Source organism: Ursus maritimus, unplaced genomic scaffold (genome assembly GCF_017311325.1).
Source record: "Ursus maritimus isolate PB19 unplaced genomic scaffold, ASM1731132v1 scaffold_14, whole genome shotgun sequence".
Taxonomy (NCBI): Eukaryota; Metazoa; Chordata; class Mammalia; order Carnivora; family Ursidae; genus Ursus; species Ursus maritimus.
The window spans coordinates 49979571-50004888 of NW_024423786.1; the positions used below are offsets into that span (position 1 = coordinate 49979571).

The window sequence follows — 25318 nt, forward strand, 5'->3', positions numbered from 1 at the left end:
TTTGCGGGGACTCCAGGGGGCCGGAACACGTGCGCCTGACCCTTTAAGGCAAGCCGGCCCCTCTCGTGTGACAACCGAAAATGTCTCCAGACATTGCCCATTGTGCGATGGTGGTAGAACTGCTTCCCATTGGGAGTCCCCCCCCCCCCCCCCCCCCCCCCGCCCGGGACTCCGCTCCAGAGTTCTGACCCATACTGCCAGGCACCCCACCATTGACACCTGAGATTCCCAACGTATAGTCTGGACTTTCAGTATCTCTTGGGGTTCCTCATTTTAACTCCAGACCCCAGAGCTGCCAGGACGCTGAGTCCCTACCAGAGGTACCGGGCCTCCTTTCCAATTTCTGCATGGAACTCCCAGTTGACCCCCAGGGCACCTTTCTCCAAGTCTAAACTGCTAAGATAAAGCTTTGGGGGTGTCCCCTCAATTCCCTCTGGGACCTTCCACTTACACGCAAAAGTCTGCCTCAGAGTCTGGACCCTGATCCTGTTACGGGAGGCGTTTCTGACCTTGGATATACCATCCGCCCCTCCCCAAATCGTAGAGTCCTCAATACTTTGAATTTATTCTGAGATCTTCCTCCCTAGTTCTTGACAGGGATTCCCATTCCAATCCAGAGATCCTGCTCCTCCTCCGGACAGAACAAGGAACTCTGTCCTCCCCTGAGATTTATGTTCCCGGCCTGAGAGTCCAACCTATATCTAGGACCCCTTCCCTACAATGTAGACCAGTGCTCCACCAGGCCTTCAGTCTCATTCAGGCCTGGAGTTTTGGACCCCGTTTCCCTTCCAGACCAAACCACCGGTTTCACTCTGATGGAGCCTCCCAATTCCAGCCACTCTTTACAGTCACCTACTGTGAACCCCATTTCCCATTATACCAGGAAACCCTACCCCGCAGGGCTTCCGCTCCGTCCAGAGCCCCTGCCCCTCCTTGGTATTGCAGGCCCAGGCACCACCCACCCCCAATAGTTTCCTGTAGGAGCCTCTGGCAGCCTTGGAATGCTCTGTACCAACTCCAATCCAGCATCCAAACCCACCCGGCCTTCCTCTTGACCCCAGCTCAGTCTGCAGCTCTCAGACACTCAAACTGTCCCTGCTCTCACTAGGGACTCCCCCAGTTTGATTCCAGATTTACTGCCCCTTCTTTTATCTGTTTGCCCCCAAATCCAAATCCCAGAATCCTGTCTGGGTGTCCTCCCACCTCTCTCCCTCCCCAGCAGTGCTCACAGACCAGCAGAACAGCTCTCATAAGACCTAATATTCTAACCTCTTGCTCCCCCAAATTGGAGCTCCTACACCCACACACTTGTGTGTGTTCTACTCTCACACTGAAGGCGAGGTATCTCTCAGAACCTTCCAGTTAGGAATTCTTCACCCCACCCTCGCATATGGCAACTCCCAGTCAGAACCTCCTAGAAGGGCCCTTCCCCATCCTGTGGTGTCTTTAGTCCCTACATCTGGTCTCCAGGCTCATTTCCAATCCTTACCCTAAAGCAGCAGTCTCTTGGGTAGTGTACCTGCCAGGCAAGCCACTGAGTGTAAGAAGAAAGTTCTAGCACTTCCATTTCTTGCCATGTGTACCATTTTATTATGAAATGCTTAAGGCCTGCGCGGAGCTCTGAAGACTATTCTTGGGAACACCTACTTCTCACACATAAAGAGGTTAATCTATACGGCTGTGTGGAGAACATTTTGGTCCTGCTGGGTGGGGAGCCAGTGCTTTGCTCCTGCAGAGTCTTCCCCACACGCCTTCCTCCCTCCTGGCACAGAACCCTTTGGCGTCCTGCTGAGGACTCTGGGCTGTCCTCAGCAGGTCCTCAGCCTGGTGGGGAAGAGGGTGGGGGAGGGGAGATAAGCATCTCCAGCGCAGGGCAGCTTTGGTGACAGTCAAGCTTGGGTTCTAATCCCAGCCCTACCACTTACTGCTTTACTTTCCCTGCCCCTAGAGACCATCCTAAGAATGAAATGAGATTAGGTCCAACAAGAACTTGGCTCAGGGCCTGGGAGGGAGTAAGCTTATGGAGCGAGCGGGAGGTGGGATTTGTGAGAAGGTAGATGGGTGCGCTTCTGAGCACAGGCCTGCGCACCTAGGTTCCAGTCCTGGCTCCGCGATCACTGACTTACTGCATGACCTCTGGCGAGTCGTTTGATCTCTTTGTGCCTCTGTTTCCCCAGCTGGGAATATTAAGGGTATCCACCCGATAGGGTGGTCGTTAGGAGGGGTTATCTCATTTCTTCAATGTGTGTCACGTCCTTGGGATAGATAGCATCTGGCATGTGATAAGCTCTCTGTAAACTTTAGCCCATGTCATCATTGTTATTATTCAGGTAATTCGTGCTTCTGGGAAAGAAAAATTCCACAGGTGCCAGAAAGGGACAAGGGAGTCTCCCCACTCCCTTGTCCCAATGCGGCTACTGTTACTGCTTTCTTCTGACCCCTTTCATGACTGTGTGGCACTGAGGTTCTGAGAGCCTCAGGTTTTCTGTCTGTAAGGCAGGAGGGTGGTGACACCTGCAGCCGTGCCCCCACCATGCTGTCTACCCTGCCCAGCCTGCTCCAGCCCCTCCCGGAGGTGTAAAGCGCAAGCTGGGCAGGCTGCCGCCCCCGCTGGCTCTGGGAGGTCTTTATTTAGCTTCAGTCTCCCTGGCGGCCACTCAGAGGACACCGAGAGGAGCTTGGTGGCCGCCCAGCAGGAACCTGCTGGTAGGTTAGATGGTAGGTTCCTGCTGCCACCTGAGGCCAGTGATAATGCCAACCCCAGAGAGCCCCTCACAAGGCAGCAGGGAGCCTCCAGGGCAACACAGGCCCATCGTGGAGAAGGGGACGTGGCAGGGCCCAGGGCTGCTTTCTCTCCTCTCTCCACGAGGCAAGGACCTTCTCAACCTTTATCCACATGGGGAAAGTGAGACTCGGGATTGACTGAGGCAGTCCTGTGGGGCATGAGAGAAGGCTCCAGGTTCTCCGATTCCCACGCACCACGGGCCTGGCTCTGTGCCAGAACCTGGAGATACGGCCTCAAAGAAGGCCCAGAAGTGAGTTGGGAGACCATTCCGGTGGCAGTGGCCATGACAATGGTGGTAACAGTGGAACATGTTCGGTACTGAGTACGGGGTTGCAAGCAGTCTCCTGGGAGTAACTCCTGAGGCCCCATTTCCCGAAGAGGAACGGCAGGGCTGGGAGAGTTTTAAGGGTCTTAGGCAAGGTCACATTGCCAATAAATGGCAGAGCTGTGCGACGTGACCGTGCAGTAACAGCCGCTCCCAGTTATTGAGCATTTACTCTGGGCTGCAAATCGATGTAAACACTTGAAGTACATTTTCTTGTTTGAGCCCCAGAATGGTCCCCAGAGAGAGGGGGGGAGAGATTATCCCCTTGGATGGAAATGACAGTCACCAGCATGGGAATGGCGCTTGCCAAGCGTCCATTCCGGCTCTGGACTGTCGACTTTTAACTTCTCATCTCCTTTGCTTCTCCTGGTGCCACCCTGTGAGGTTGGTACTGTTGTCCACCTTTGACAGATGAGGAAATGGGGGACCCTAGAGGTTAGGGTATTGACCCAAGGACACTCAGCCTTTACTTGGTGGCCGTGGGATTTGAGGCCCTGAGGTTGTCCTCCAGCATCTTACCATGTCATCTGGGGATCATGAAAGGGGCCTTTGGGGTGCAGTGATGTGGCATGGGGGCACTTGGGGAAGGCTTTGTCAAAAGCTGAGACCCAGGGGGCAAAGTAGGTAGAGTGAGGGGAAGAGAGTTCCAGGTGGAAGGAACAGCCTGTGCAAAGGCCACGAGTCAAGAGCAATCTGGTGCATTTGGGGAACCATGAGGGCCGACAACGGGGCCTTGGTGCCATCTGGGCAGCTTGGGGCAAGGGTCAGGGTTCCCTTCTGAACCCAGACACTCCAGGTTGGGGTGGCAGGGAGGGCTGCAGGCAGATGTGCATATTTCAGGGACGGCAGCTTCTGAGTCTAGCTTGGGGGGAGCAGCAGTGGAAGGTCGTGGCACCTCTCAGGGCTCAGTCCTGTCTCTGGATTGAGCAAGCGCTGCTGAGAGCCAGGGAGCGGATGGGGGCAGGCAGGGCTGGCGAATAGGCAGGGCCGTGCCTGTGCCTGGGGGCCCAGTGGGGACCTGAGCAAGAGGGGGAGTGAGAAGGGGCACCATCTGAGCTTGGCGTACAGCAGAAGAGGAGGTCTGGGGAGCACCAGCTAGGGTAGGGGGGACAGGAGGTCGGTGGGCCCTGAGGCTCAAGGAGGCGTGCCAGCCTGGAGACAGAGCTGAAGGGGGCTTGGGCAGCGGTCAGGGAGCAGTGCTCTGGGTGGAGCGAATTGGAGAGACATCTAGAAGTGAAAGCAGTCAGGACCAGGTAGCAGAGAGGGAGGGAAGGACAGGGCCAGTGAGCAGGCCTCAGCTGGGGGGCAGAGGTGGCTGGAGGAGGTGGCTGGGCAGGCCAGGGCACCCGAATGTCACTGAGGGCAGCTCTGGGGAGGAGGGGGAGCCTGAGACCCCCATCCAGCATTTCATCACTTTATTCATCCAACAAGTGTTCCCTCAGTCTTCACTGCACGCTTGTGTGTGAGACACGAGTGAGCAGACCCCCACCTCCGTGGAGCCGGTATCCTTGGAGCGGGACAGCGTTCAAAACAGTAAACACCCGTCAGCAGACGTCAGCTGGTAATGAGTGCTGAGGAGGAAGGTGACACAGGCCAAGAGTCAGGGGAAGTCGCCGTCCTCAGCAGGGGGTTAGGGGAGGCCTCATCTCTAAAGTAACGGTTTAGCCAAGATGGTAAGGATGCGAGGGAGTAAGCGGCGTGGGGGGTGGGGAGAATCTGGAGAGACAGCTTTCCGGGCTGAGGGACTAGCCAGTGCAAAGGCCCTGAAGTTGGAAGTGGGTTCGAGAAAAGGTGAGGCAGCCAGTGTGGCTGGAGGGAGGGGGCAGATCACGCAGGGCCTTGTGGGTCATGGATAGGACTTGGGCTTTTGCTGAGCGATGTGGATGCCACAGAGGGTTCTGAGTAGTGTGGGGTGCAGGGGAATGTTCAGGGGCTCGGGTGTGTGCAGGTATACTGGTGGGGTGGAAGCTGGCCATCTGGGCCACAGAGGGTGGTGCAGACATTCCCTGGGCCATCGCAGGTGCAGTGGGTGGGAGCCCTGGGTGGGGTGGGGCTGAGGTCAAGGGACAGGCGCTTCCCCGGAATGAAGGGCTGTGTCTGCACAGGCCCGGGTGGAGCGCATGGAGCAGTTCCAGAAGGAGAAGGAGGAGCTGGACAGGGGCTGCCGCGAGTGCCGGCGCAAGGTGGCTGAGTGTCAGCGGAAGCTGAAGGAGCTGGAGGTGGCCGAGGGCGAGGGCAGCAAGGTGGAGCTGGAGCGGCTGCAGGCTGAGGCTCAGCAGCTGCGCAAGGAGGAGCGGAGCTGGGAGCAGAAACTGGAGGAGATGCGCAAGAAGGAGAAGAGCATGCCCTGGAACGTGGACACGCTCAGCAAGGACGGCTTCAGCAAGGTGGGGGGGTGCTTGGTGGTCAGGGGTAGGTGGGGGGGTCAGGCTTCTGCAGGTCAGGGTGGGGGGAGGGACAGGTGTGTGGGGCCAAGCAGATGAAGCACCCCACTGGTACCCCCCCTCTGATCTGCCCGAAGGCCCTAGTCCGAGGCCACACCTGCCACACCCACGCTCCCGCCACACTGATGCTCATGACACCGTCACCACCTCCGCCATGGAAGGGATGGGCTCTGCGGCCTCGGCCCACCCGGCCGTGCTGGAGGCGCTCTGCGGCCTCGCCCCAGCCCACTCCTCCTCTCGCCCCATCACAGAGCATGGTCAATACCAAGCCAGAGCAGGCGGAGGAGGAGTCGGAGGAGGTGAGGGAGCAGAAACACAAAACCTTCGTGGAGAAGTACGAGAAACAGATCAAGCACTTCGGTGAGTTGGGCACAGGGGGGCGGGGGCCCGCTGGGGGGGCTGCCTATGACAGGGGCTGGCCCTCCGCCTCCAGGGCCCTTCAGCTCCTTGCCAACCCCTTCTCGTAGGCATGCTCCGCCGCTGGGACGACAGCCAGAAGTACCTATCAGACAATGTCCATCTGGTGTGTGAGGAGACGGCCAACTACCTGGTCATCTGGTGCATCGACCTAGAGGTGGAGGAGGTGAGTGGGGCCTGCCCTGGGACTGGGGGGAGGCCCTGCTCCGAGGCCGCCACTCAGTGACATCCTGCCTGTGTTCTCTCGGCAGAAATGCGCACTCATGGAGCAGGTGGCCCACCAGACCATTGTCATGCAGTTCATCCTGGAGCTGGCCAAGAGCCTGAAGGTGGATCCCCGGGCCTGCTTCCGGCAGTTCTTCACTAAGATCAAGGTAGTGTCCTGGAGGAGCCGGGGTGGGGTGGGGTGCGGGCCTCTCCGGGGCACCAGCCTCAGTCTACGGGAGGGGTGGACGCATGTCCCCTCAGACGCATGGCCGCGGGATCAGAGCCTTCTGTATCGGGAGGGGCCGGTGGTCGGCTCCCAGACAGAGTTTGAAAGACAGGGTGTCCTGACAGCCCCAACATGGGGCAAGAGACAGAGTCGACCTCTCGGGGTTCCTCAGCTGAGCGTCTGGAAGAACAGAGCTACCCGTGCTGAGGTCGGCAGCACGTGTGGAGCGATCCAGAGCTCGAGCGAGCCGTGTTGAGTGTGAGGTGCCTGCAGGCCCCCCCCTAGGCGGAGGAGGAGGTGAGCGTCCCCGGTTGTGGGGCAGGAGGCAGGCAGGCAGGCGGTCGTTAGCACGCAGATGGTGGAACCGGCTGGAGGAGACCGCCCGGGCCTCTGAGCGCCTGCAGCGGGCCGGTCCTGTGTCTGAACGGTTCTCGGCCCCCACCCTGCAGACAGCCGATCGCCAGTACATGGAGGGCTTCAACGATGAACTCGAGGCCTTCAAGGAGCGTGTGCGGGGCCGCGCCAAGCTGCGTATCGAGAAGGCCATGAAGGAGTACGAGGAGGAGGAGCGCAAGAAGCGGCTGGGCCCCGGTGGCTTGGACCCCGTTGAAGTCTATGAGTCTCTCCCCGAGGTGCGGCTTCCCTGCCCCGGGGCGGGGGGGGGGGCAGCAGGTGGGCTGTAGGCGGGCCCCCCATGGGACCCAGGCCCTGAGCCCTGGCCCGTCTGCACCCTCAGGAGCTCCAGAAATGCTTCGACGTGAAGGACGTGCAGATGCTCCAAGATGCCATCAGCAAGATGGACCCCACCGTGAGTAACGGGGCCCCACGCCTGCCCGCCAGGCCGCACAGCCCAGGCAAGCGATGTGTCCTCCTGCCCCGTCCAGCCCTGCTCCCCACTTCGCTGGGAGAAGCGTCCCTTGTGGGCTTCACGGAGGAGCAGGGGAGGTCATGTCACCGTGGGGCAGTGCACGAGGCAGCCAGACTTACATCCACACTTGTTTACACGTGTCAAGCACCTGCTGCGTGACTGCACCCAGCAGTGAGCATGGAATTTTCAGCGTGTCCCCTGCCACTGAGTGTCACTGCCCCTGTGGGCCATTTATGAGCCTGATGGGCACACCAGGTTGACCTCACCTTTGTCCAGGGAAGGGGTGCTCCTCCCTAGTCTTGGTTACCCCATCAAACCACGGTTTCTCTGGATACCGACTTGGAGAACCGCGTGGGGGTGCTGAGCACATGGTAAATGTCAGCTGCCGTTGTGTGTATGTGTGTATTTTCAAGTAAGCGCTCTGCCCGACACGGGGCTTGAACTCATGACCCCAAGATCAAGAGTGACATGCTCTACTGACTGAGCCAGCCAGGCGCCCTTAGCTGTTGTTACTATTAGGAGCAGTGATCGTGCTGGTAGACAGGACTTTGTGTTTTAATAGACCTTGGTTTGACCCCATTCCTGCCACTTGGCTCACTGGTTGGCCACACTAGTTTGCTCATCTGTGAAATGGGTCTAGTTGCAGGACCTGGTCCAGGATTTCTAGAAGTTTCCATGAAAAAGGATATCTAGACCAAGGAAGGGTCTTCACACTGTGGTTCACAAGCTCACTGTCTGTCTTTAAAAGTAAAGTGTTATTGGAATGCAGCTTTTATTCTGGACATACGCTATTTACACTTGAGTTAAAGTTAAGTGAAACGTAAAGTTCTGTTCCTCACCTGCACTAGCCACGTTCGAAGTACTTGGCAGCCACGTGTGGCTGGTGGCTGCCATGTCCGACGATGCAGGTTACAGACAATTCCTATCATTGTGGAGTCCTCTGGACAGCTCTGGTCTAGAAGAAGCAGTGTGCGGGTTTAAGGATGTGCAGGGGATAGGTGGGCCCCCCGGGGGGAGGGCAGCCCGGCCTCACTCGCCATCCTTCTCCCCACAGGATGCGAAGTACCACATGCAGCGCTGCATCGACTCCGGCCTCTGGGTTCCCAACTCCAAGTCCAGCGAGGCCAAGGATGGGGAGGAGGCGGGCCCCGGGGACCCCTTGCTGGAAGCCGGCCCCAAGCCAGGCGACAAGAAGGATGTCAGCGCCTGACTCACCCCAGCTGCTGCCCACCTGCCTGCAGGCCCCTGTGTGCCCCTTTTCAGAAAACAAAAATAGATGCCATCTCCCCAGCTCCTGGCCTCCTCCACTTTCGCTGCTCCCGCCCAGCCTGGGCCAGGAGAGGGCCTGTCCCCACCCCCATTGCCCCCACCTCCAGTGCTCATCCAAGTCTCTGCTTTGAGTCAAGGGGCTTCACTGCCTGCAGGATGCTACCCCCCCCCCAATCAGCATTATGCCAAAGGCCTGGGGGTCCAGGGAGGGGCGGAGGTCGCTAGGCTGGTCCATGGGGTGGGGGAGGGTCCCCAGCCCAGAGGCCTGCTCTAGTCACTATGGGCTCTGTTTTCACTGTTCATCTGCTGTCGAGTCTTCTATATGGTAAACAGCAATGATCTTCCAATAAAGGATTTCAGATGCTCAGGGGGGCGTCTTGAGGGCTGTTGACACAGCTCTTCTCTTGGAGTGGGAGGGGACCCCAGTGAGTGTTGGAGGCCTGGCCTGTGGCACCTCAGGCTTTATCCTCCAGCTGTCCGGGCAGCTCCCTCTACTCTGATTCCAGGCTCTTGCTCATACTATTCCACTGCCTAGAACATTCTTCCCCAGGATTCCTTTACATCGGAGTTCTCGGCCCCACCCCCCACTCTTTGGCTTGTCCCCCAAGCCTCCCAGCCACCGCCCATTCAGGACCATCCTGCATCTCTGACCACTGCCCTTCGCATCCATGGCCTCCACCTTGGCCCAGATCCCCATCCCCTCTGGTCTGCAACCCTCCTTGTCTCTTCCCTGTTCCCCGCACCCCCATTAGACCCCAACAGGCAGTGGCCAGAGGGTAGCGATGAACACGTGAGTCGAGGCACATCCCTCCCTGAGAGCAGAAGCCCAAAGTCCTGTCTGCAGCTCACAAAAGGCCTGCGCCCCCTGTCCTGGTCTCTCTGCGTCTTCTCCTCTTTTTGCCCTCTCTCCCGCTCCCTCCTTGCAGGTCCTTGAGCACTTTAAATCTCTCTCAGTGTGACCTTGGGCAACTTACTCAGCCTCTGTGTACCTCCCCCTCTGCACCATGAGTAATGTTAGTGCCTTTCTCCTGGGCCTAGTGCTAAAATGAGATCATGCCACAGGCAAGCAGGGCACCTGGCACTTAGATGCTCAAAATGTGGGCCTTGGCGTGTGCCTGTCCCTCTCCCCGAACACCCTTCCCTGCAGCCTTTGTGGGGCTCTTTAAAAAGAAATATTTGGGCCACAGAAAAGGGCCTAAAGAATAGTACGATGAACAAGGACATAAGTTTAGGATGAAGCCAAGCAGGGAGGCCCTCTGCCTGCCCCTTTCAGGGGACCCCAGCCCTGCCAACTGTTTGTCCGTCAGACCAGAGCCCAGTGCCACCTCTTCCCCAGGGCCCTCCTTGGCTCACCTGAGTTGCCCCTCACACCCAGCCAGGCAGCTTGCCTCACCTGCCATGTGCCAAGCTTTGCCCACTGTGTGCTGTCCTCTCCCTCGTGCTGTGAGCACCACCAGGGCACACACTGAGTCTTCCGTCATCCTGAGGTGCTCACAGTGCCCTGGAGGGGTCTTGGCCCTTAGTGGGTACTCCGTAAACCTCAGCTAAAGCGGGGAGCCCCTAGATGCTGTTGTGTGCGGGCTGGTTGCCACCAGGGGGCAGTGGTGAGCTGCAGACCCTGATGGCATTCCCCTAAAGCTTTAATGCGGTGGGAATGGCAGGCGCGGATCTGGAGGGCTTGGGGAGGAGGAAGGCATCCTAAGGCCCTGGGTAAACCTCGCCCGTCCAGGATCCATCCAGGATTGGCAACTTCATTATTTACTGTGAAAACTTTCAAAGATGGAATCCACATTACTGGTTTTTCCTTTTGCCTCAGGCTCTAGTATAACTCAGCACTGTTACTGATTCTCTACTTAAAATTTCAATATTTTGTTCATGGGTGGTTTTTTTTTCACATTAATTGTGCTTTTTAAAAAATATTGCATTAAAGTATTTATCTTGGTTACTGAGCTTTTTGGCGCCCTCTTTGCTTTCATGCCTCACCTCCCTCACCCGTGTTGGCTCTCCTAAAACAGGATTTAAGACATCAAATGCTATTAAGAGACACTCGGGGAACCAGCTCCTCCAACCAGGTGCTTCCCCACCCCCCGATAACGGGAGCCCATGGGAACCCACTGTCCACGTTTTCTTGTGACTCCTTCCAAAGTTTCTTTTTGTAAAATTGAATGTGTTATTTTATTTGTTTTTAATTGAATGCGTTCTATCCCCTCTCCTTTACCTAAAACACAGCATGTCCTACGGTCCGAAATGCATTTTGTTTTTTTTTTTCACTGAGCCATATGACCTGCAGACCCTCCTTTATCAGTCAATCAGCACTTCCTCATTTTTTCTATCCCGTGTGGAAAGCTCCAGGGTGTGCCTATCTCAGCACTGATTTCATTTCGGGGTTTTTCCAGTCTCTTCTTACAAGCAAGAAACACCCTTGTGCATCATTTCCCATGAGCACAGGCATCCTACCTGTAGGAAAAATTCCCAGAAGCAGGATTGCTGGGTCTTAAGTGAGACAGAGAATTCAACTCGAGGGTTTCACAGAACAAACTGTAATGAAGGGATTGATGTCAGGGATGTGAGCGGGGTTGGAGAACCAACAAATGTATGTCGAGCGTATCTGTCTCCTTCAGCTGGTGTAACAACTGCAAAGCTAGTGCCTTCAACACTAATTTATTGTTTTGCAGTTCTGCAGCTCAGAAGCCTGACACGAGTCTCACTGGGTCAAAATCAGGACATTGGCAGAGCTGCAGTCCTTCTGGAAGCTCTGGGTGGGATCCATTTCCTTGCCTTGCCCAGCTTCTAGAAGCTGCTCACATTCCTTGGCTCCTGGCCCTTCTTCCATCTTCAAAGATGGCAAAGATAAGTCAGGCTCTCATATCATATCACTCTGACTTCTTTTTCTGCCTCCCCCTTCCACTTTTTTTTAATTAAGATTTTTAATTTTATTTATTTAAGAGAGAGAGTGGGCAGAGGGAGAGAGACAGAGAGAAAATGAAGCCGACTCCACGGTGAGCGTGAGCCTGACATGGGGCTCGATCTCACAACCGCAAGATTGCAACCTGAGCCAAAACCAAGAGTCAGTCCATCAACCAACTGAGCCACCCAGGTGTCCCCCCTTCCAGTTTTAAGGATCCTTGTGATTACCTTGAGCCCAACGGGATAATCTTCTTACCTTAAGGCCAACTGATTAGCATCCTCAATTTCCACCTGCAAATTTATTTCTTTTTTAAACAAATTTTATTTATTTGTCAGAGAGAGAGAAAACACTAGTGGGGGGAGGGAGAAGCAGGCTCTCCACTGAGCAAAGAGCTGGATATGGGACTTAATCCCGGGACCCTGGGATCATGACCTGAGCCAAAGGCAGACGCTTAACCAACTGAGCCACCCAAGCATCCCTCCATCTGCAAATTTAATTTTCCCTTTTTATGCTTTTCCCTAACGAAGCATAACATATTCACCGAGTCCAGGGATTAGTTCCTACATGGGCATTTTTGGGGGTCTCTTACTCTGCCTGCCACAGAGAGGCACCACATCCAGGGCTCAGGTGCATGGGCAGGAAACAGAGTTAGCAGAACTCATTGGGATCCGGAGCCATGAAGAAGGCACTCTTTGCAGAATATGTGGTTGCAGAGGTAGAGCCACTGCCCAAACTGCGGCCAGGAGGGAGGGAGTAGGGGAATAGATAACCCTCCTTGGTCTCCCACGGCTGGTCTCTGGGCAGGCTTCCCCATTGGCAGAATCCACCTGAAGCCAGAGATGTGGAAGCTGGGCAAAGCATTTTGATTTCTTGTGGCCACAGGAGGAAGCCCTCAAAACACAGCTGCTCATAGGCAACAAATATCCTGGGTGCTGGGAACAGAGCCTAGAACAAGTTACTCCAGCCCCCGATACCCCTTGCCTGGCCAACTTCTTCCCTCCCTACCACTTACCACCTTCCAACATATCATAAAACCCACTAATTAGTATTTATCTGGTTTATGTTCACTCCCCGGAGGCAGGGATTCCTGTGTTTTGTTCATGGCTAAATCCTCAGATCCTAGAGCACAGCACACAGTAGGCACTCAATAAGTGTGTGTTTTTAAATTGCGGTCAAATGTACATGCCATAAAGTTAACCATTTGAGCCATTTTTGGATGTGCGATTCAGTGGCTTTAAGTACGAGACACTGTTCCGTTAAACACTTAATCCCCCATTCATAAAATACCTGTAATTCTGTGACTGGTTTATTTCAGTTAGCATGATGTTTTCAGGGTTCATCCACGGTGTAACATGTCTCAATTTCACTCCTTTTTAGAGTTGAATAATATTCCATTGTAGGATACACCATATTTTGTTTACCATTCATCCATCAGTGGACACTTGAATTGCTTCCACTTCTTCATTACTGTGGATAACACTGGTGTGAACATGGGTGTGCAAATATCTCTTTGAGTCCTGCTTTCTTTTGCATATACACCCAGATGTGGAATGGCTGGGTTACGTGGTAATTGTACATTTAACTTTAGGAACCACTCAACCATAAACATATTCTGAATTCAGTAATTCAATGTCAGGGGCCCAGAAGCAGAGTAAGAACTTGTCCTCAAAATCCCTTTTCGCCTTTTCAATTCAGAACCGTGTTGAATGAATGAATGACTTAAAATAAGTAATTCTTTAAATAAAAAAAAGAATGATGGTATAAGAATGTTTCTTGGCACCACTGGGAAACCACATAACTGTCCATCCATGGGAGAAGAGACAGATAAATTGTAGCCTATTTTTTAAAAATCCTTTAAACACTTTATTTATTTGAGAGAGAGAGCGAGAGACAGAGCATGTGTGGGGGAGGGGCAGAGGGAGAGGGAGAAGCAGCTTCCCCGCTAAGCAGGGAGCCAGCCATGGTGCTTGATCCTCACCTGACATCCTGGCAGACGCTTAACTGACTGAGCTACCCAGGCGCCCCAACATGTTTTCAGGGTTCGTCCTGTTGCGGCACGTGTCAGAGCTCCAGTCCTTGTCATGACTGGAGAGTCCAGTGTGTGGCTCTCCCACATTTTGTTCATCCATTCATCTATTGGTGGACACCTGAGTTGTTTCTGCCTTTGCCTAGCTGACATTTTTATGTATTTCCAACCCCTTTTTGCGTGCCTGAAACACGTCCCGATCAAATAATTCTGCAAAGTACATCTATCTGCAGGGGAAAAGAAAGAGCACCAAAAACTATCATTAAATGAAAAAGATAATAGCACTCACTCTGCATCCGGTTCCAAGCTCTTACATGTATTACCCTGTTTGATGTTCCTGGCATATCTCGGAGTTTGAGACTCCAGTTAGCCCCATTTTGCAGAGGAGGAGACTGAGCATGGAGAAGTAAAGTGTCTGCCCAGGATCCCACAGTGGCTGAGCTGGGATTTGAACGCAGACCGTCTGGTTCCAGCCTTCGTGCGTGTCACTCCTGTTTCCTCCCAGGACCAGCAAGGAATGTCCAGTTTAAGGCTGCTCGTGGGAATTTCCTGGAGGCATGTATTCATACATGTGCCTGAAAGGGTATGGCACTTCCTTGGAAGGATTCCCAGGAAACTGACCAGCCTCGTGGCTATTTTGGGGAGGGGGCCGACTGTTCCATGAACCCTCCAATTCAAAAGAACACAAAGGGGTTTTGTTTTTAGTTCACTGACTCTTGGCTTTTGCCTGGTCTAGTGGGAGCTTTGGGAGGTCCCTCCCTGAAGGGCCAGGGGAATCCCCCAGTTCTAGCTTCCTCCTGAAAACCCGCTGGGGACAGGTGGCCAATTGTCCCAGTTTGCTCAGGACTGTCCCACTTGTAACCCCAAAAGTCCCTTGTGGGACTCTCCCTCAATCCTGGGCAAAACCCGACGGCTGCTGGGGTGACCTGGAGCCCCCCTGCTGGTCCTGGAAACTGTCTGTGATGGAGGAGTTTGCAAAGGAGGCCTTGGGTGCTCCGGGCAGGACACTAGCCTTCCCAGCAGTCTTTGTGGTCTCTTTTTTCTTCAGCTGTCAGGTGGGTGTGCTGGTCGCACTTTAAGAGAAACTGAAAGAGCTCAGCGAATTCTAAGCACATCCAGTCCGGGACACTGTGACTTAGTATCATACTCTTATTACTGGGGTTATTAGCATCATTATTATTAGTCATGATAGTCACCTGCCACTTCCTGTCCCCCTGGGTTGCTGGACACCCAGTCCCAGTCTCACCCCGTGCTCTGTGGTCCAGCCTCCAGTCCAGTGGAGGCTGCCCCACCTCACCCAGCCGGCTGTTGAAGAATCTGGCAACTTTGACTTCCTGCTGCTGCACTCTCAGGGGCAGAGAGGAAGCTGAGGCCGGAAGGCCATGGTCAGCCTTTCTGCAGCAAGCAGGACAGCAGCTCAGAGGGCTCCCTAGGCCATTCACTCCAGCACCTTTTAGGCAGCTACTGGGTGACAGGCATAATTCCAGGCGCTGAGGATACAGTGGAGAGCCACACAGACCCCTCCCTTGTGGAGCTGAATTTTAGAGGGGAAGACAGGCATTAAAATCAGTGCTCAAAGAAACTTCCAGTGAAATGTCAGGTTGTCATAAAGACTGCAGAGAAAACTACAGCAGGCAAAGAGACAGAAAGATGGGCTTGCTGATTTAGATGGAGGAGCTTCTGGGGTGGGGTGAGGGTTTATTTCTTGGCCTGGGTAGTCAGTTTATTGCTGTTGTTCTTTAAAACTGGGCCCACAGGTGAAGCCCGTGAAAGCGTTCTTTAACGCATGGTAAAGGAGAACTTTCTCTACTTACAACACTTCTGATACCCTGTGGGTTTTCCGCACCAAACAACTCTCCAGTTTTCTGTGGACACCAAATGGGAGGAACTTGATCAGATATCAAAGGTGGGGGATGACTTAAAAGGATTCTTTGCTCGCTCGGACTGGACCAAGCAGGCTGAAGACAGGCTCAGGCCAAGGTCCACCGCTATTCCAGAAGACGGCTCCGATTAGAGTGGTCAAGGAGAGGGTCTTTGTCACCTCTCCGCGCCTCAGTTTCTTGATCGGAGAAATGGGGATAACATAAGCCCCCAGGGGACTGCTGCCAGGATCAAATGAGACATTGCAGGAAAGCACTCTGCATAGCCTTCTCAGTAAACGACGGCGACTTGCTGGTGTGTGTTGATTAGAACTCAGATCGGGTGGGACTTTCAAGCGGCTGCTCTGACACCCTCAGAAGACGGGGCTGGCGGTGTGATCAGGAAGAGGATCTGAACAGGTGGGCCGGAAATGCCTCCCGGACGTCGTGTGAGGGGGTGTCTTCATCCAGCTAGGTGGAGCTGGCCAGGCGGAGACAGGGGAAGCGAGGCAGGATGGAATGGAGTTACACGGCAGGGGGCTGCAAGACTGAAGGGCGGCTGGCTGCAGCCTTGATCACCAAAGTGAGGACAAGAGGTTTACACCAGGTCCGAAAGCGTCACTTGGGCCAACGGCCCGAGGAGGAAATTGATGTCGCGGCGTCGTTTGAAGGCCGCACTCTTGAACCCGGCGTACTTGCCAGCCCTTCCGCATCTCCGCCCATTCCCCCCAGCAGCCAATCGCTGACGCTGTGGCGCATCCAGGTGCCGGCCCAGCCAATCGCGGTTGAGGGTAAAAAAAAAAGTGAGGCTGAGGACCAATAGGAGCGCCGCTATTGCAACGAAAGGCCCAATGGTTACGTGCGACGGGTCACAACGGTGGCCAATGAGTTTGCCCATTTCAGGCGGCCAATGGCAGGCGGCGTCTCGGCGGCAATTCGGCGGTGGCTGCCCGCGGCTGCGGGGCGGGGTCCCGGGTTCGAGCCAGAGTCCGGGGTGGAAAGGGTGAGCCTGGAACCCCCGGGAGGTCCTTTGGAGGGCGGCGGGAAGTGCGGTGGGAGGCGCGGCGGGGAGACTGCGTTTGGCCGGGGGTGGATAGAAACACCCGCTGCCTCGTGACTGGTCGATGCCCGGTGGGTGCGCATCGCGGCTCCTGCCCCAGCCAGCGAGGCTTCGAGGTTTTGGGGGTGTGTTGGGGTGAGCGACTGTGCGGGCCTCCTGGGTGCAGACGTCACTCCTACAGCACCTGCAAAGCTGGCTCTGCACCCATTGGGGACGAGGAAGAAGGAAATGGGCACCCCCCAAACCCCATCCCCACCGTATTTTCTCAAATGTTAACATACAATAATAGCGAACGTTTATTAAGGTAACTGCATTATTAACTGCACGCCAGGCCCTGTGCTGAGCGCTTCCCCTGCCTCATCTCTTTGAATCCTCCCAACACCCCTTTGAGGGAGAGACTGCTATAGGCCCATTTTCCAGACGTGGAAACCGGCTGAGAGAGGAGCTGATTCCTGTGGAATCTGACAGTGTGCTATAAGGACATGCTCTTCTTCCCATCACTGTTTATCTTAAAACTGGAGAACTTGGAGGCCTGAGCCCTGGGCCTGGCTCTCAAAAAGTCCCAAAGCTGGATTGAGGGGAGAGTGGAAACACAACCTCTCTTAGGCTCAGGGGAGTCAGCAGGGCCTGGGGTCACTCGTGGGGTAGATGTGGGAGGCAGGGATCTTGGCCTGCAAGAGAAAGACGGTCAGGATGATGGAATCAATAATGATGATTTTTTTTGTTTTTGTCATATTTGTTATTTTTTCATGCCTGCATTAAGGGCTAGGTGCTGTGGGGATGTCATAGCCTTTTCGTGACAATGCTCTCCTCATTTTCATTTTCCGATGGGGAAACTGAGGCCCAGTGTGGCTAAGTGACTTGCCTGAGTTGACATCGGGAGAGCCGAGATTCGCCCCCTGGTCTGTCTGACCATACCTGCCTGTCTGGTGATTTGGGGAAGGTGGGTTCTAAGCAGGTTTTTATATTGGCGCAATTTTATCCAATAAAGGGGTTCAGTGTTGTTCATGACAAATCTAACAGGTGTGGACGTGTACCCTAACTCCATCAAACAGATGTAGAAACGGGCCCAGGGAGGGGAATTGGGTGCCTAAAATCACACAGTGAGGTTTCTAGAATCTTCTCAGGCCTAACGTCTGGGGGCTGATGGCCTGTCTCTTTCTAGCCAAGCCAGCTGTCAAAAGCATGCCTCTGTGCCATTGGGGTGCCACCACCAGGGACAGCAGGCCTGATGGCGATGGAACTCAGCCCATGGCCACCAGGGGAGGCCTGAAGGTTCTTCTGCACTGGGCTGGCCCTGGTGGCGGGGACCCATGGGTCACCTTCAGCGAAGCCACACTGACCGCAGAGGAGGTCTGCATCCACATTGCACAAAAAGTTGGTGAGTCTGGGGCATCAGCCCTGTGGGTGGAGGCGCTGACAGGATCTGGGCCTGTCCGTCCGTCCGTCCATCCGTCCATTCATTCAGCAGACACTGAGTGAGCAACTACAGTGTGCCAGCCTCAAATCGCTGTCTTTGGAGAGCTGATATTCCAATAGGAAAATCAGCAAGAAACACAATGAATAAGAAAACTGTGTGGGAGAGGCACCTGGGTGGCTCGGTCGGTTAAGCGTCTGCCTTTGGCTCAGGTCATGATCTTGGGATCCTGAGATCAAGCCCCACACCAGGCTCCCTGCTCAGTGGGGAGTCTGCTTCTCCCTCCCCCTCTGCCCCCCCCCCACTTAAAACTGGGAGAGCAGAGGTAGATGATGGAGAAAAATTAAAAATTCAGGAGAGGAGCGCATGGCTCGCTCAGTTGGCAGGGCATGTGACTCTTGACTCCAGGTGAGGTGGGAGCCACAGAGGACTGTGAGCAAAGGAGGGACGTGACTGGACTCAGGCATCATGGGTGCTCTCTGGCTGCCATGTGGGGAATAGACTGTGGTGGGTGAAGGTAGGAGCAGGGAGACCAGGGTAACAGTGACCTCCAGGTAGGAGATAAGTGGGAGAGGCCTGCCAGGGCCAGATCTTACGGTGCCTTAAGTGGCAGAGGGAGGAGTTCAGAGTTACACTTTCTCCTGAGAGCAGTAAGGAACTGTGGAATGGCTGAGAGAGCCTATAGTAGAGGTACCAAAAGTATCGTTTCTTCTTCCAGAGGAGGAGAAGGTCTGTGCAATTGGACCTTGCTGATATGCCCCTTCCTCCAGGAAATCCTCTCAAACGCCCTTGCCCACAACTGGATGGGGGCCTCATGGTGGATTTCTGCCACACCTTGTACTTTCCCATTGGTGGCTGATCCTTCCAGAGCTCAGACGGGTGTGCTGGGTGGTGCGAAACATGCCCAGCAGAAGAAAGAGCGTGTGTGAAGGTCCCAGACAGCCTGATCTGTTTGAGGAAGCAGAAGACCTTAAGAGTAACTGGAGTGTCGGTTTCAAGAATTTGAAAAGGGAAGTAGGAATTGAAGTGGAGCATAATTGTCAGAGTCCAGGTCATAGTTATACCTTTTTTTTTTTTTAAGGTTTATTTATTTTAGTGAGGGGGGGCAGAAGGAGAGGGAGAAAGAGAATCCCCTCTGAGTGCGAAGTCTGACTTGGGGCTCCACCTTATGGCCCTGAGATCATGACCTGAGCCTAAATCAAGAGTCAGATGTTTAAACGACTGAGCCACCCAGGCGCCCCCCAGGTCATCCCAGGTCATGGTTATTCTGTGCTGAGGGGGTTGAGCTTTCTCACGGGGCAATGGGGAACCATGGAAGGTTTAAGCCAGAGAGTGAAACAGTTGGATTGGTTCTTTAGGAAGTTGTCTCTCCAGGAGGCATTCTCCTTCTGTGGGGGGGAGGGGGCAGCGTACTTGGACCCAGCAACTTTGGAAAGCCATTGGCATCATCCCACAGAGTTGGAACCTCCATTCCCTGAGGCCACACAGTTCCACTCCTAGACATGCACCGTACAGACACGCAGCTCATGTGTTCTAGGAGACACATAAGAGAATGTTCAGAGCTGCTTCATTTATCTTCATGAAAAATGGGAGACCATCTCAAAGTACCCTCTACAGGAGAACACGCAAATTGCAGTCAGGTTGAATGCTGGAAAGCTATACAATCAGGAAAAAAGGAAATTTAACCAGAGTTACAAGTATCATATGTGAAGTTTGTGTGTGTGTGTGTGTGTTTTTTTTTTTTAAAAGTAATCTCTATATCCAACATGGGGCTTGAACTCACGACCCCAAGATCAAGAATCACATGTTCTACCCACTGAGCTGGCCAGGTGCCCCTTGTGTGTGAAGTTTTAAAACCTGTTATAACATGAAAAAGGAGATTGTAGAAGGACACCTATAATGTCATATTGCATAAACTAGAGTTTATAGGATTTGAGACTAGGTCATAGAGGATATGAGAATGACAAACTCTAGTTCAGGAGTGTGGTTAACTCAGTGGGAGGGGAGAGGAGGTGGAAGTAGACAGGGGCAGCTTTTATGTCTTGTGGCTGTACTTTGGTGATGATAAATTATTCTGAACGGACTGTCTTAGGTAAAATTTTCAAGTGATGTGTATAAAAGGATGCCTTGGGTGGCCGGTGTGGGGGATGGAGGCTGGGCTAGGGCTGGGCTTTGGAGCTGAAGGATCCCGGAGATGGAGGATGCGGAAAGAGCAGGCCTTGTGACCCATCTGATGTGAGTTGCAAGCGAAGTCGAGGACAAGGACCAAGTCCTAGCTTGAAGAACTGGGCAGACGAGAGGCAGGTTTGGGGACCTGGGATGAGGTCTCTTTGGGACAAGGCACGTCTAAGGGGGCTGTGATGCCCAGGGGGAGACAGCCAGGAGGTAGGTGGATATTCCTCCAGGGTTGGAACTCAGAGAGAGACCAGGCAACATGCCAGCAGTTTGTAGAGTTGGGCTGGTCGGTCTTGGGTAGCTTCTTGCTGCAATAACAAGCAGCCCCCCAAATTTTCCTGGGTCAAGCCAATGAAGGTTTACCTAAAATCTAATGCAGGTCAGACGAGTCACCTCTGTCTCATAGCTTTGTCACAAGGGGCCTCCAACATCCCTAAGGCAGAGGAGATGGTAAGAGTTTATCCCCAGGCCTGGAAATCTGCAGATCCCTTTCAGCAGCATCCCATTGGCCAGAAACTGGTCCTGTGGCCCCCATCCCAGATGCAAAGGAGGATGGGAAATGTAGTCTGTGAAGCTGCAGCATGGTCACCATATTGCATTGTCCTCTGTGGGCAGGCAGAGGCCCAGGGAGGAAGGGTCTGTGAGGGGAAAGAGCAGGTCTGGGGGTCCACAAGGCAGATGGCAGCAGCTGCCGCCTCCTGACCCTCTTTCTTCTCTGTTCCAGGTATCACTCCATCCTGCCTCAATCTCTTTGCTCTCTTCGATGCCCAGGCTCAGGTCTGGCTGCCCCCAAACCATGTCTTGGAGATCTCCAGAGACATGAGCCTGACATTGTATTTCCGCATGAGGTGGGTGATGGCCCCTTGGGAGTCTTGTCCCCTTTTGTTCTGTCCCCTTCCCCCCCTTCACCCCACCTTCCTGGAGCTGGTCTGAGTCCATGCTACGCCCCAGCTGCCACCACTCCCTCCCCTCTTGCAGGTTTTATTTCCGGAACTGGCATGGCACAAACCCTCAGGAACCGGCTGTGTACCGCTGTGGGCCCCCAGGGGCCAAGTCTTCCTCAGAACAGGCAGAGCAGGGGATGCAATTGCTGGACCCAGCCTCCTTTGAGTACCTCTTTGAGCAGGTGTGTGTAGGGCTGGGGAAGTGGGACTCTTCATGAGGGACTTAGGAGTAGTTGGGCCCCCCATCTCTCCCCAATTCACTAAAGCTAATAGATTTCAACTCATGCCATCTGGGATCCTTTGGCTGCCTGAACCAAAGTGTTCTGAGACACGGGATTGCACGGGAAAGAGTGCTGTGATCAGTTCGTGATGTCTGTCACAGGCCGAGGGTTGGACAGAGGAGGCACGCATGCTGTGTATTTGGCCTTTCCAGAAAACGGGGGTTCCCTCCCATCCCCAAAGTGGACAGAAGCTGGGAAGTGAGCGGGTTCTCATGCCTCCCTTTCTGCCCAATCCCTCCCCCCACCCCCAGGGCAAGCATGAGTTTGTGAATGACGTGGCGTCACTGTGGGAGCTGTCGAGCGAGGAGGAGATCCACCATTTTAAGAACGAGAGTCTGGGCATGGCCTTTCTGCACCTCTGCCACCTGGCTCTCTGCCATGGCGTCCCCCTGGAGAAGGTGGCCAAGAAGATCAGGTGTCTGGGAATGGGGCGGGACGGGTCTCTGGGAGCCACGAGAGACCTCGCGTACTGCCGTGTCTTCATTCAGCACTTATCTGGTACCTGCTGCATACCTGCTGTGGTAATAGCAGTAGTTCTGGGTGTTGAGGCCCCAACAGTAAACAAGTCAGACTGCCATCACCGCCCTCCTGGAGCTCACATCCGGTGAAGGAGACAGGCAGTAAGCAAAATATAGAAGTGAAAGGTCCGGTGTTTCTGACGGTGATAAATGGAGAGGGGGAAAATTAAGCAAGAAAGGAGCGTCAGAGAGGGAGGGGTGTACAATTTCAACTTGGGTGGTCCGGGAGTTCCTCACTGAGAACATAGCATTCAGATTCAAAGGTGCGAAGGAAGTGAAGGTAGGAGGCATGTGAGTATCTGGGAGAAGAGCATTCCGAACAGAGAGGACAGCCAGTGCAAAGACCCTGGGGCCTGCCTGATGTGTTGGAGGATGTGTGGCTTCAGCAGAGTAAGCTTGGAGAATTCCATAGGATTCCAGGGAGGGAAGGACACAGGAGTGTGGGGAGCTAGGAGCCAGCTGTGGGCACTGCCGTTGCTGTAAGGGCCCAGGTAATCAGGGTACACTGCCTGGAGGAGGCAGTGGGAGACATGGATCTTTGAGGACCAGCAGTTCTTCTTAAAGCACATATCTTTCCATCCCTGTTGTGTTATCACTCTGGAAGACTCGGGCTGGGACAGCGAAGGCCAGGGTGTTGGGAAGCCCAGAGGAAGTATCCTCTCTAGCCTGGACGGCAGAGAACGCTTCCTGGGGAAGGTGACATTTCTCTTAAGACTTGAAGATTGAGTTAGCTTTAGCCAGATGTGGAATACATTGGCAAGGCATTCTAGGCAGAGGGAAAAGCATATACAAAGGCCCAGAGACTAGGCAGCAAAGACTTGTTTCTTGGGGATCTGAACTTGGAATAGGAGGGCCTGAGAGCAGGAGTCCACCAGGCTCTAGTCAGGGGGCCTTTCCCCCGAGGGCTGTAGGGAGCCCTAGGAAGCTTGGAAGTGAGGGCAAAAGGCAGCTACAACCTCGAGCTTTAGGATGCCTCTGGTCAAGGGTGGGAGAGAGGGCTTGGGACACGGAGAGATCTGTTACGCACGTGAGCTGTACTGGTAGTTGGGTGCCAGGCAGGCAGTAAGAGAAGGGGTGCGGGGGAGCTTTATGAGGAGCAGAGGGAAATTATCTGTTGATAATCATAGCACCGGTGATAAAAGCAATAGTGACTTCTCCCACAGGGCCAGCCTCTGACGGTCACCTCGTCCTTATGATGTGCCAGTCAGCAGCCCTAAGTGTCTCAGCCCTGGAGCTGGGCCCTGTCCGACCCCACATACGGATGAGAAGGCAGAGCCCTTTAGGGCCTAAGGAAGTTGTCCAAGAGCTGGGATTTTACCCTTGTCGCCTCCGGAATTCCGACCCCACCCAGCCTCCCTGTGCTGGCCCTTTATCGTGTTCTCTTCGCCCTGCACGACAGCCCGCCCGGTTTCTAGACGAGGCAGCTGAGGTTCAGAGAGGTTAAGCCGCTTGCCCGGCGTCACCCAGCTAGGCCTGCTACCCCAGGCTCCTGACCAGCCCTTCCTGGTTGCCCCGCAGCTTCAAGGACTGCATCCCGCGCTCCTTCCGGCTGCAGATCCGGCGGCACAACGCGCTGACGAGGCTACGCTTGCGGAACATCTTCCGCAGGTTCGTGCGGGCCTTCCAGCCGGGCCACGTCTCGCAGCAGGTCATCATGGTCAAGTACCTGGCCACGCTCGAGCAGCTGGCACCCCGCTTCGGCACGGAGCGCGTGCCCGTGTGCCGCCTGCAGCTACCGGCCCAGGCCGGTGGGGAGCCCTACTACATCCGGGACGGCGGGCAGCCTCCCCCAGATCCTGGGCCGGAGTTGGCCCCCGGACCCCCCACTCATGAGGTGCTGGTGACGGGCACGGGTGGCATCCAGTGGCGGCCGGTACAGGCAGAGGTGAGCAGAGTGGCTCTTGCATCCAGCGTTCCCGCTTGGGCTGGGCTGGGGCTCCTGCTTGGCCTTGGCCTCCGACGGTGGCTGCAGTGAGCCCTTTCCCTACGTGGCTCTGGGATGTGTCTGTCCCCTGGGGTGGTTTTTGGGGGAGTGTCCTGTCTCTGTCTAACCCCCGGGGACCTCATTTCTGGGGTCTCCCCCTCTGAGGAACCCCTGTCTGGTGTCTGGGATTGAGAGGGCCCGGCTCTTCCTTTCTTCCTCCCTGAGGTTCTGGCTTCTGGCGTGTGGATCTCTTGGGGGAGGGTCCCCTCCCATCTGTGACACAGACTCGAGCGGGGATGCCACTCGAAGAGCATCCCTGGTCCCCCCAGCTCCCGCCTCTCTCCAGGGAGAACATGCGGGAGACCGAACGGTCATAGCCCTGCTTCATCCCCTGCCCCACGTGCTGGGTTTCCAGGGTCCCAGAGGCGATGGCAGCAGCAGGAATCCCCATGCTGGCCCATCTGGGAAGAAAACCAAGGCCCCAGAGGTGGTCGACCAGCCAGCAGACAGGCCTCGGGAAGCGCCATGGGCCTACTTCTGTGACTTCCGGGATATCACGCACGTGGTGCTGAAAGAACGCCACGTCAGCATCCACTGTCAGGACAACAAGAGCCTGGTGGGGCCTGGGGCCGGGGCCCTGGCAGGGGCTGGGGGCGCCTGTGGCCCATGATGCCTGTCTGAGGTCCTCCGCCCTCTGCCTGCAGGAGCTGACCCTGCCTTCCCGGGCCGCGGCCCTGTCCTTGGTGTCGCTGGTGGACGGCTATTTCCGCCTTACCGCCGACTCGAGCCACTACCTGTGCCACGAGGTGGCTCCTCCGCGGCTGGTGATGAGCATCCAGGAGGGTATCCACGGACCCCTGCTGTGAGTGCTGGCGGGGGGGCACGGGGGTGACACGGGGCAAGGTGGTGGCTGCCCAGAGCTCATGGTGAGGCAGAAATGAAGCGTGTGCGCATGTTTGTGTGATCTCACGTCTTGGTGTACGTTCACGTGAGTGCATGTGTGTTCAGCCGTGAGTGTACGTGTGGGAGTGCACGCACTCGCGTGTGCATGCGTGCAGATGTGCACACCAGGGGTGGGGGGGAGAGGGCGCCTGCAGTGGTGTGGACATGTGTCCTGACAGTACGTGGGGTTGGGACTGTCACCATGCACGTGTGCGTGTGTAACAGCCCGCCCGGCGTGTGGCCCTGCTTTATGATCACGTGTAAAACCGTCATCGCCCGTTCTTGTATGTGATGGGACGGGTGCTTTTTGTGCAGCCATGTGTTGCTCAGATGTCAGTGGCCATTCACACGTCCGCGTGAGCGTTCGCATCCCTGCGGGTGTGTGTCTGCCTGGTTATTGGAGGTCCCTGTCTGTGCGGTTCTGTCCAGACACGTGGGGCTTCAGGGCTCCTCAGACGTGCGTGTGGCCGTCCTGCACGCTGCTGGGTCAGCGGCGTGACTCTCAGCTTTTGTGGTCCTCATACCTGTGTCTGGCTGTCCCCCGTCCTACCTGTGATACCGGGACTGGCCGCTGAGGTGTCTGAGAGGTCTGACCCTCGGAGCCTGGTGTCTACATGAGCAGAGGGTGGAGGGGCCGTTCTGCCTCTTGAGGTCGAGGTGGAGGTAGGTCCCCACCAGTGTGTGCCCCCTGCCGTGTCCGTGGGCGCTGTTCGCCTGTGTCCT

General features: G+C 55.2%; 2 protein-coding genes across 4 annotated transcripts in view; both read left to right on the forward strand.

The window, feature by feature from the left end:
• The first annotated feature begins 5190 nt into the window (after positions 1 to 5190).
• CDC37 (cell division cycle 37, HSP90 cochaperone) lies at positions 5191 to 8908 on the forward strand. Its single transcript, XM_040629361.1, has 7 exons — positions 5191 to 5497; positions 5806 to 5914; positions 6022 to 6137; positions 6223 to 6345; positions 6854 to 7036; positions 7141 to 7212; positions 8327 to 8908. Exons 1-7 carry the CDS (start codon positions 5231 to 5233, stop codon positions 8480 to 8482), a joined length of 1026 nt encoding a protein of 341 aa, XP_040485295.1. The 5' UTR covers positions 5191 to 5230; the 3' UTR covers positions 8483 to 8908.
• A 7338-nt stretch (positions 8909 to 16246) lies between these two features.
• TYK2 (tyrosine kinase 2) overlaps positions 16247 to 25318 on the forward strand; it is a 20617-nt gene continuing 11545 nt past the window's right edge. The window contains exons 1-9 of one of the 3 annotated variants that reach the window (XM_040629364.1): positions 16247 to 16337; positions 17158 to 17337; positions 17560 to 17775; positions 20711 to 20834; positions 20965 to 21112; positions 21463 to 21626; positions 23248 to 23614; positions 24069 to 24269; positions 24358 to 24515. In XM_040629364.1, the coding sequence (XP_040485298.1) occupies positions 17580 to 17775; positions 20711 to 20834; positions 20965 to 21112; positions 21463 to 21626; positions 23248 to 23614; positions 24069 to 24269; positions 24358 to 24515 (1358 nt within the window). In that variant the 5' untranslated portion in view covers positions 16247 to 16337; positions 17158 to 17337; positions 17560 to 17579. Of the gene's footprint in view, positions 16338 to 17049; positions 17338 to 17559; positions 17776 to 20710; positions 20835 to 20964; positions 21113 to 21462; positions 21627 to 23247; positions 23615 to 24068; positions 24270 to 24357; positions 24516 to 25318 lie in introns of those variants that run through there. The other 2 variants (XM_040629362.1, XM_040629363.1) reach the window with 2 other exon arrangements.

What these genes read in the sequence shown, in the direction of transcription:
- CDC37 (XM_040629361.1), top strand. Translation starts at nt 5,231, where the DNA reads ATGGAGCAGTTCCAGAAGGAGAAGGAGGAGCTGGACAGGGGCTGCCGC. An exon ending in GCAAGGACGGCTTCAGCAAG is followed by an intron (nt 5,498 to 5,805) that starts GTGGGGGGGTGC and finishes GCCCCATCACAG; the next exon opens with AGCATGGTCAATACCAAGCC. An exon ending in TCAGCAAGATGGACCCCACC is followed by an intron (nt 7,213 to 8,326) that starts GTGAGTAACGGG and finishes TTCTCCCCACAG; the next exon opens with GATGCGAAGTACCACATGCA.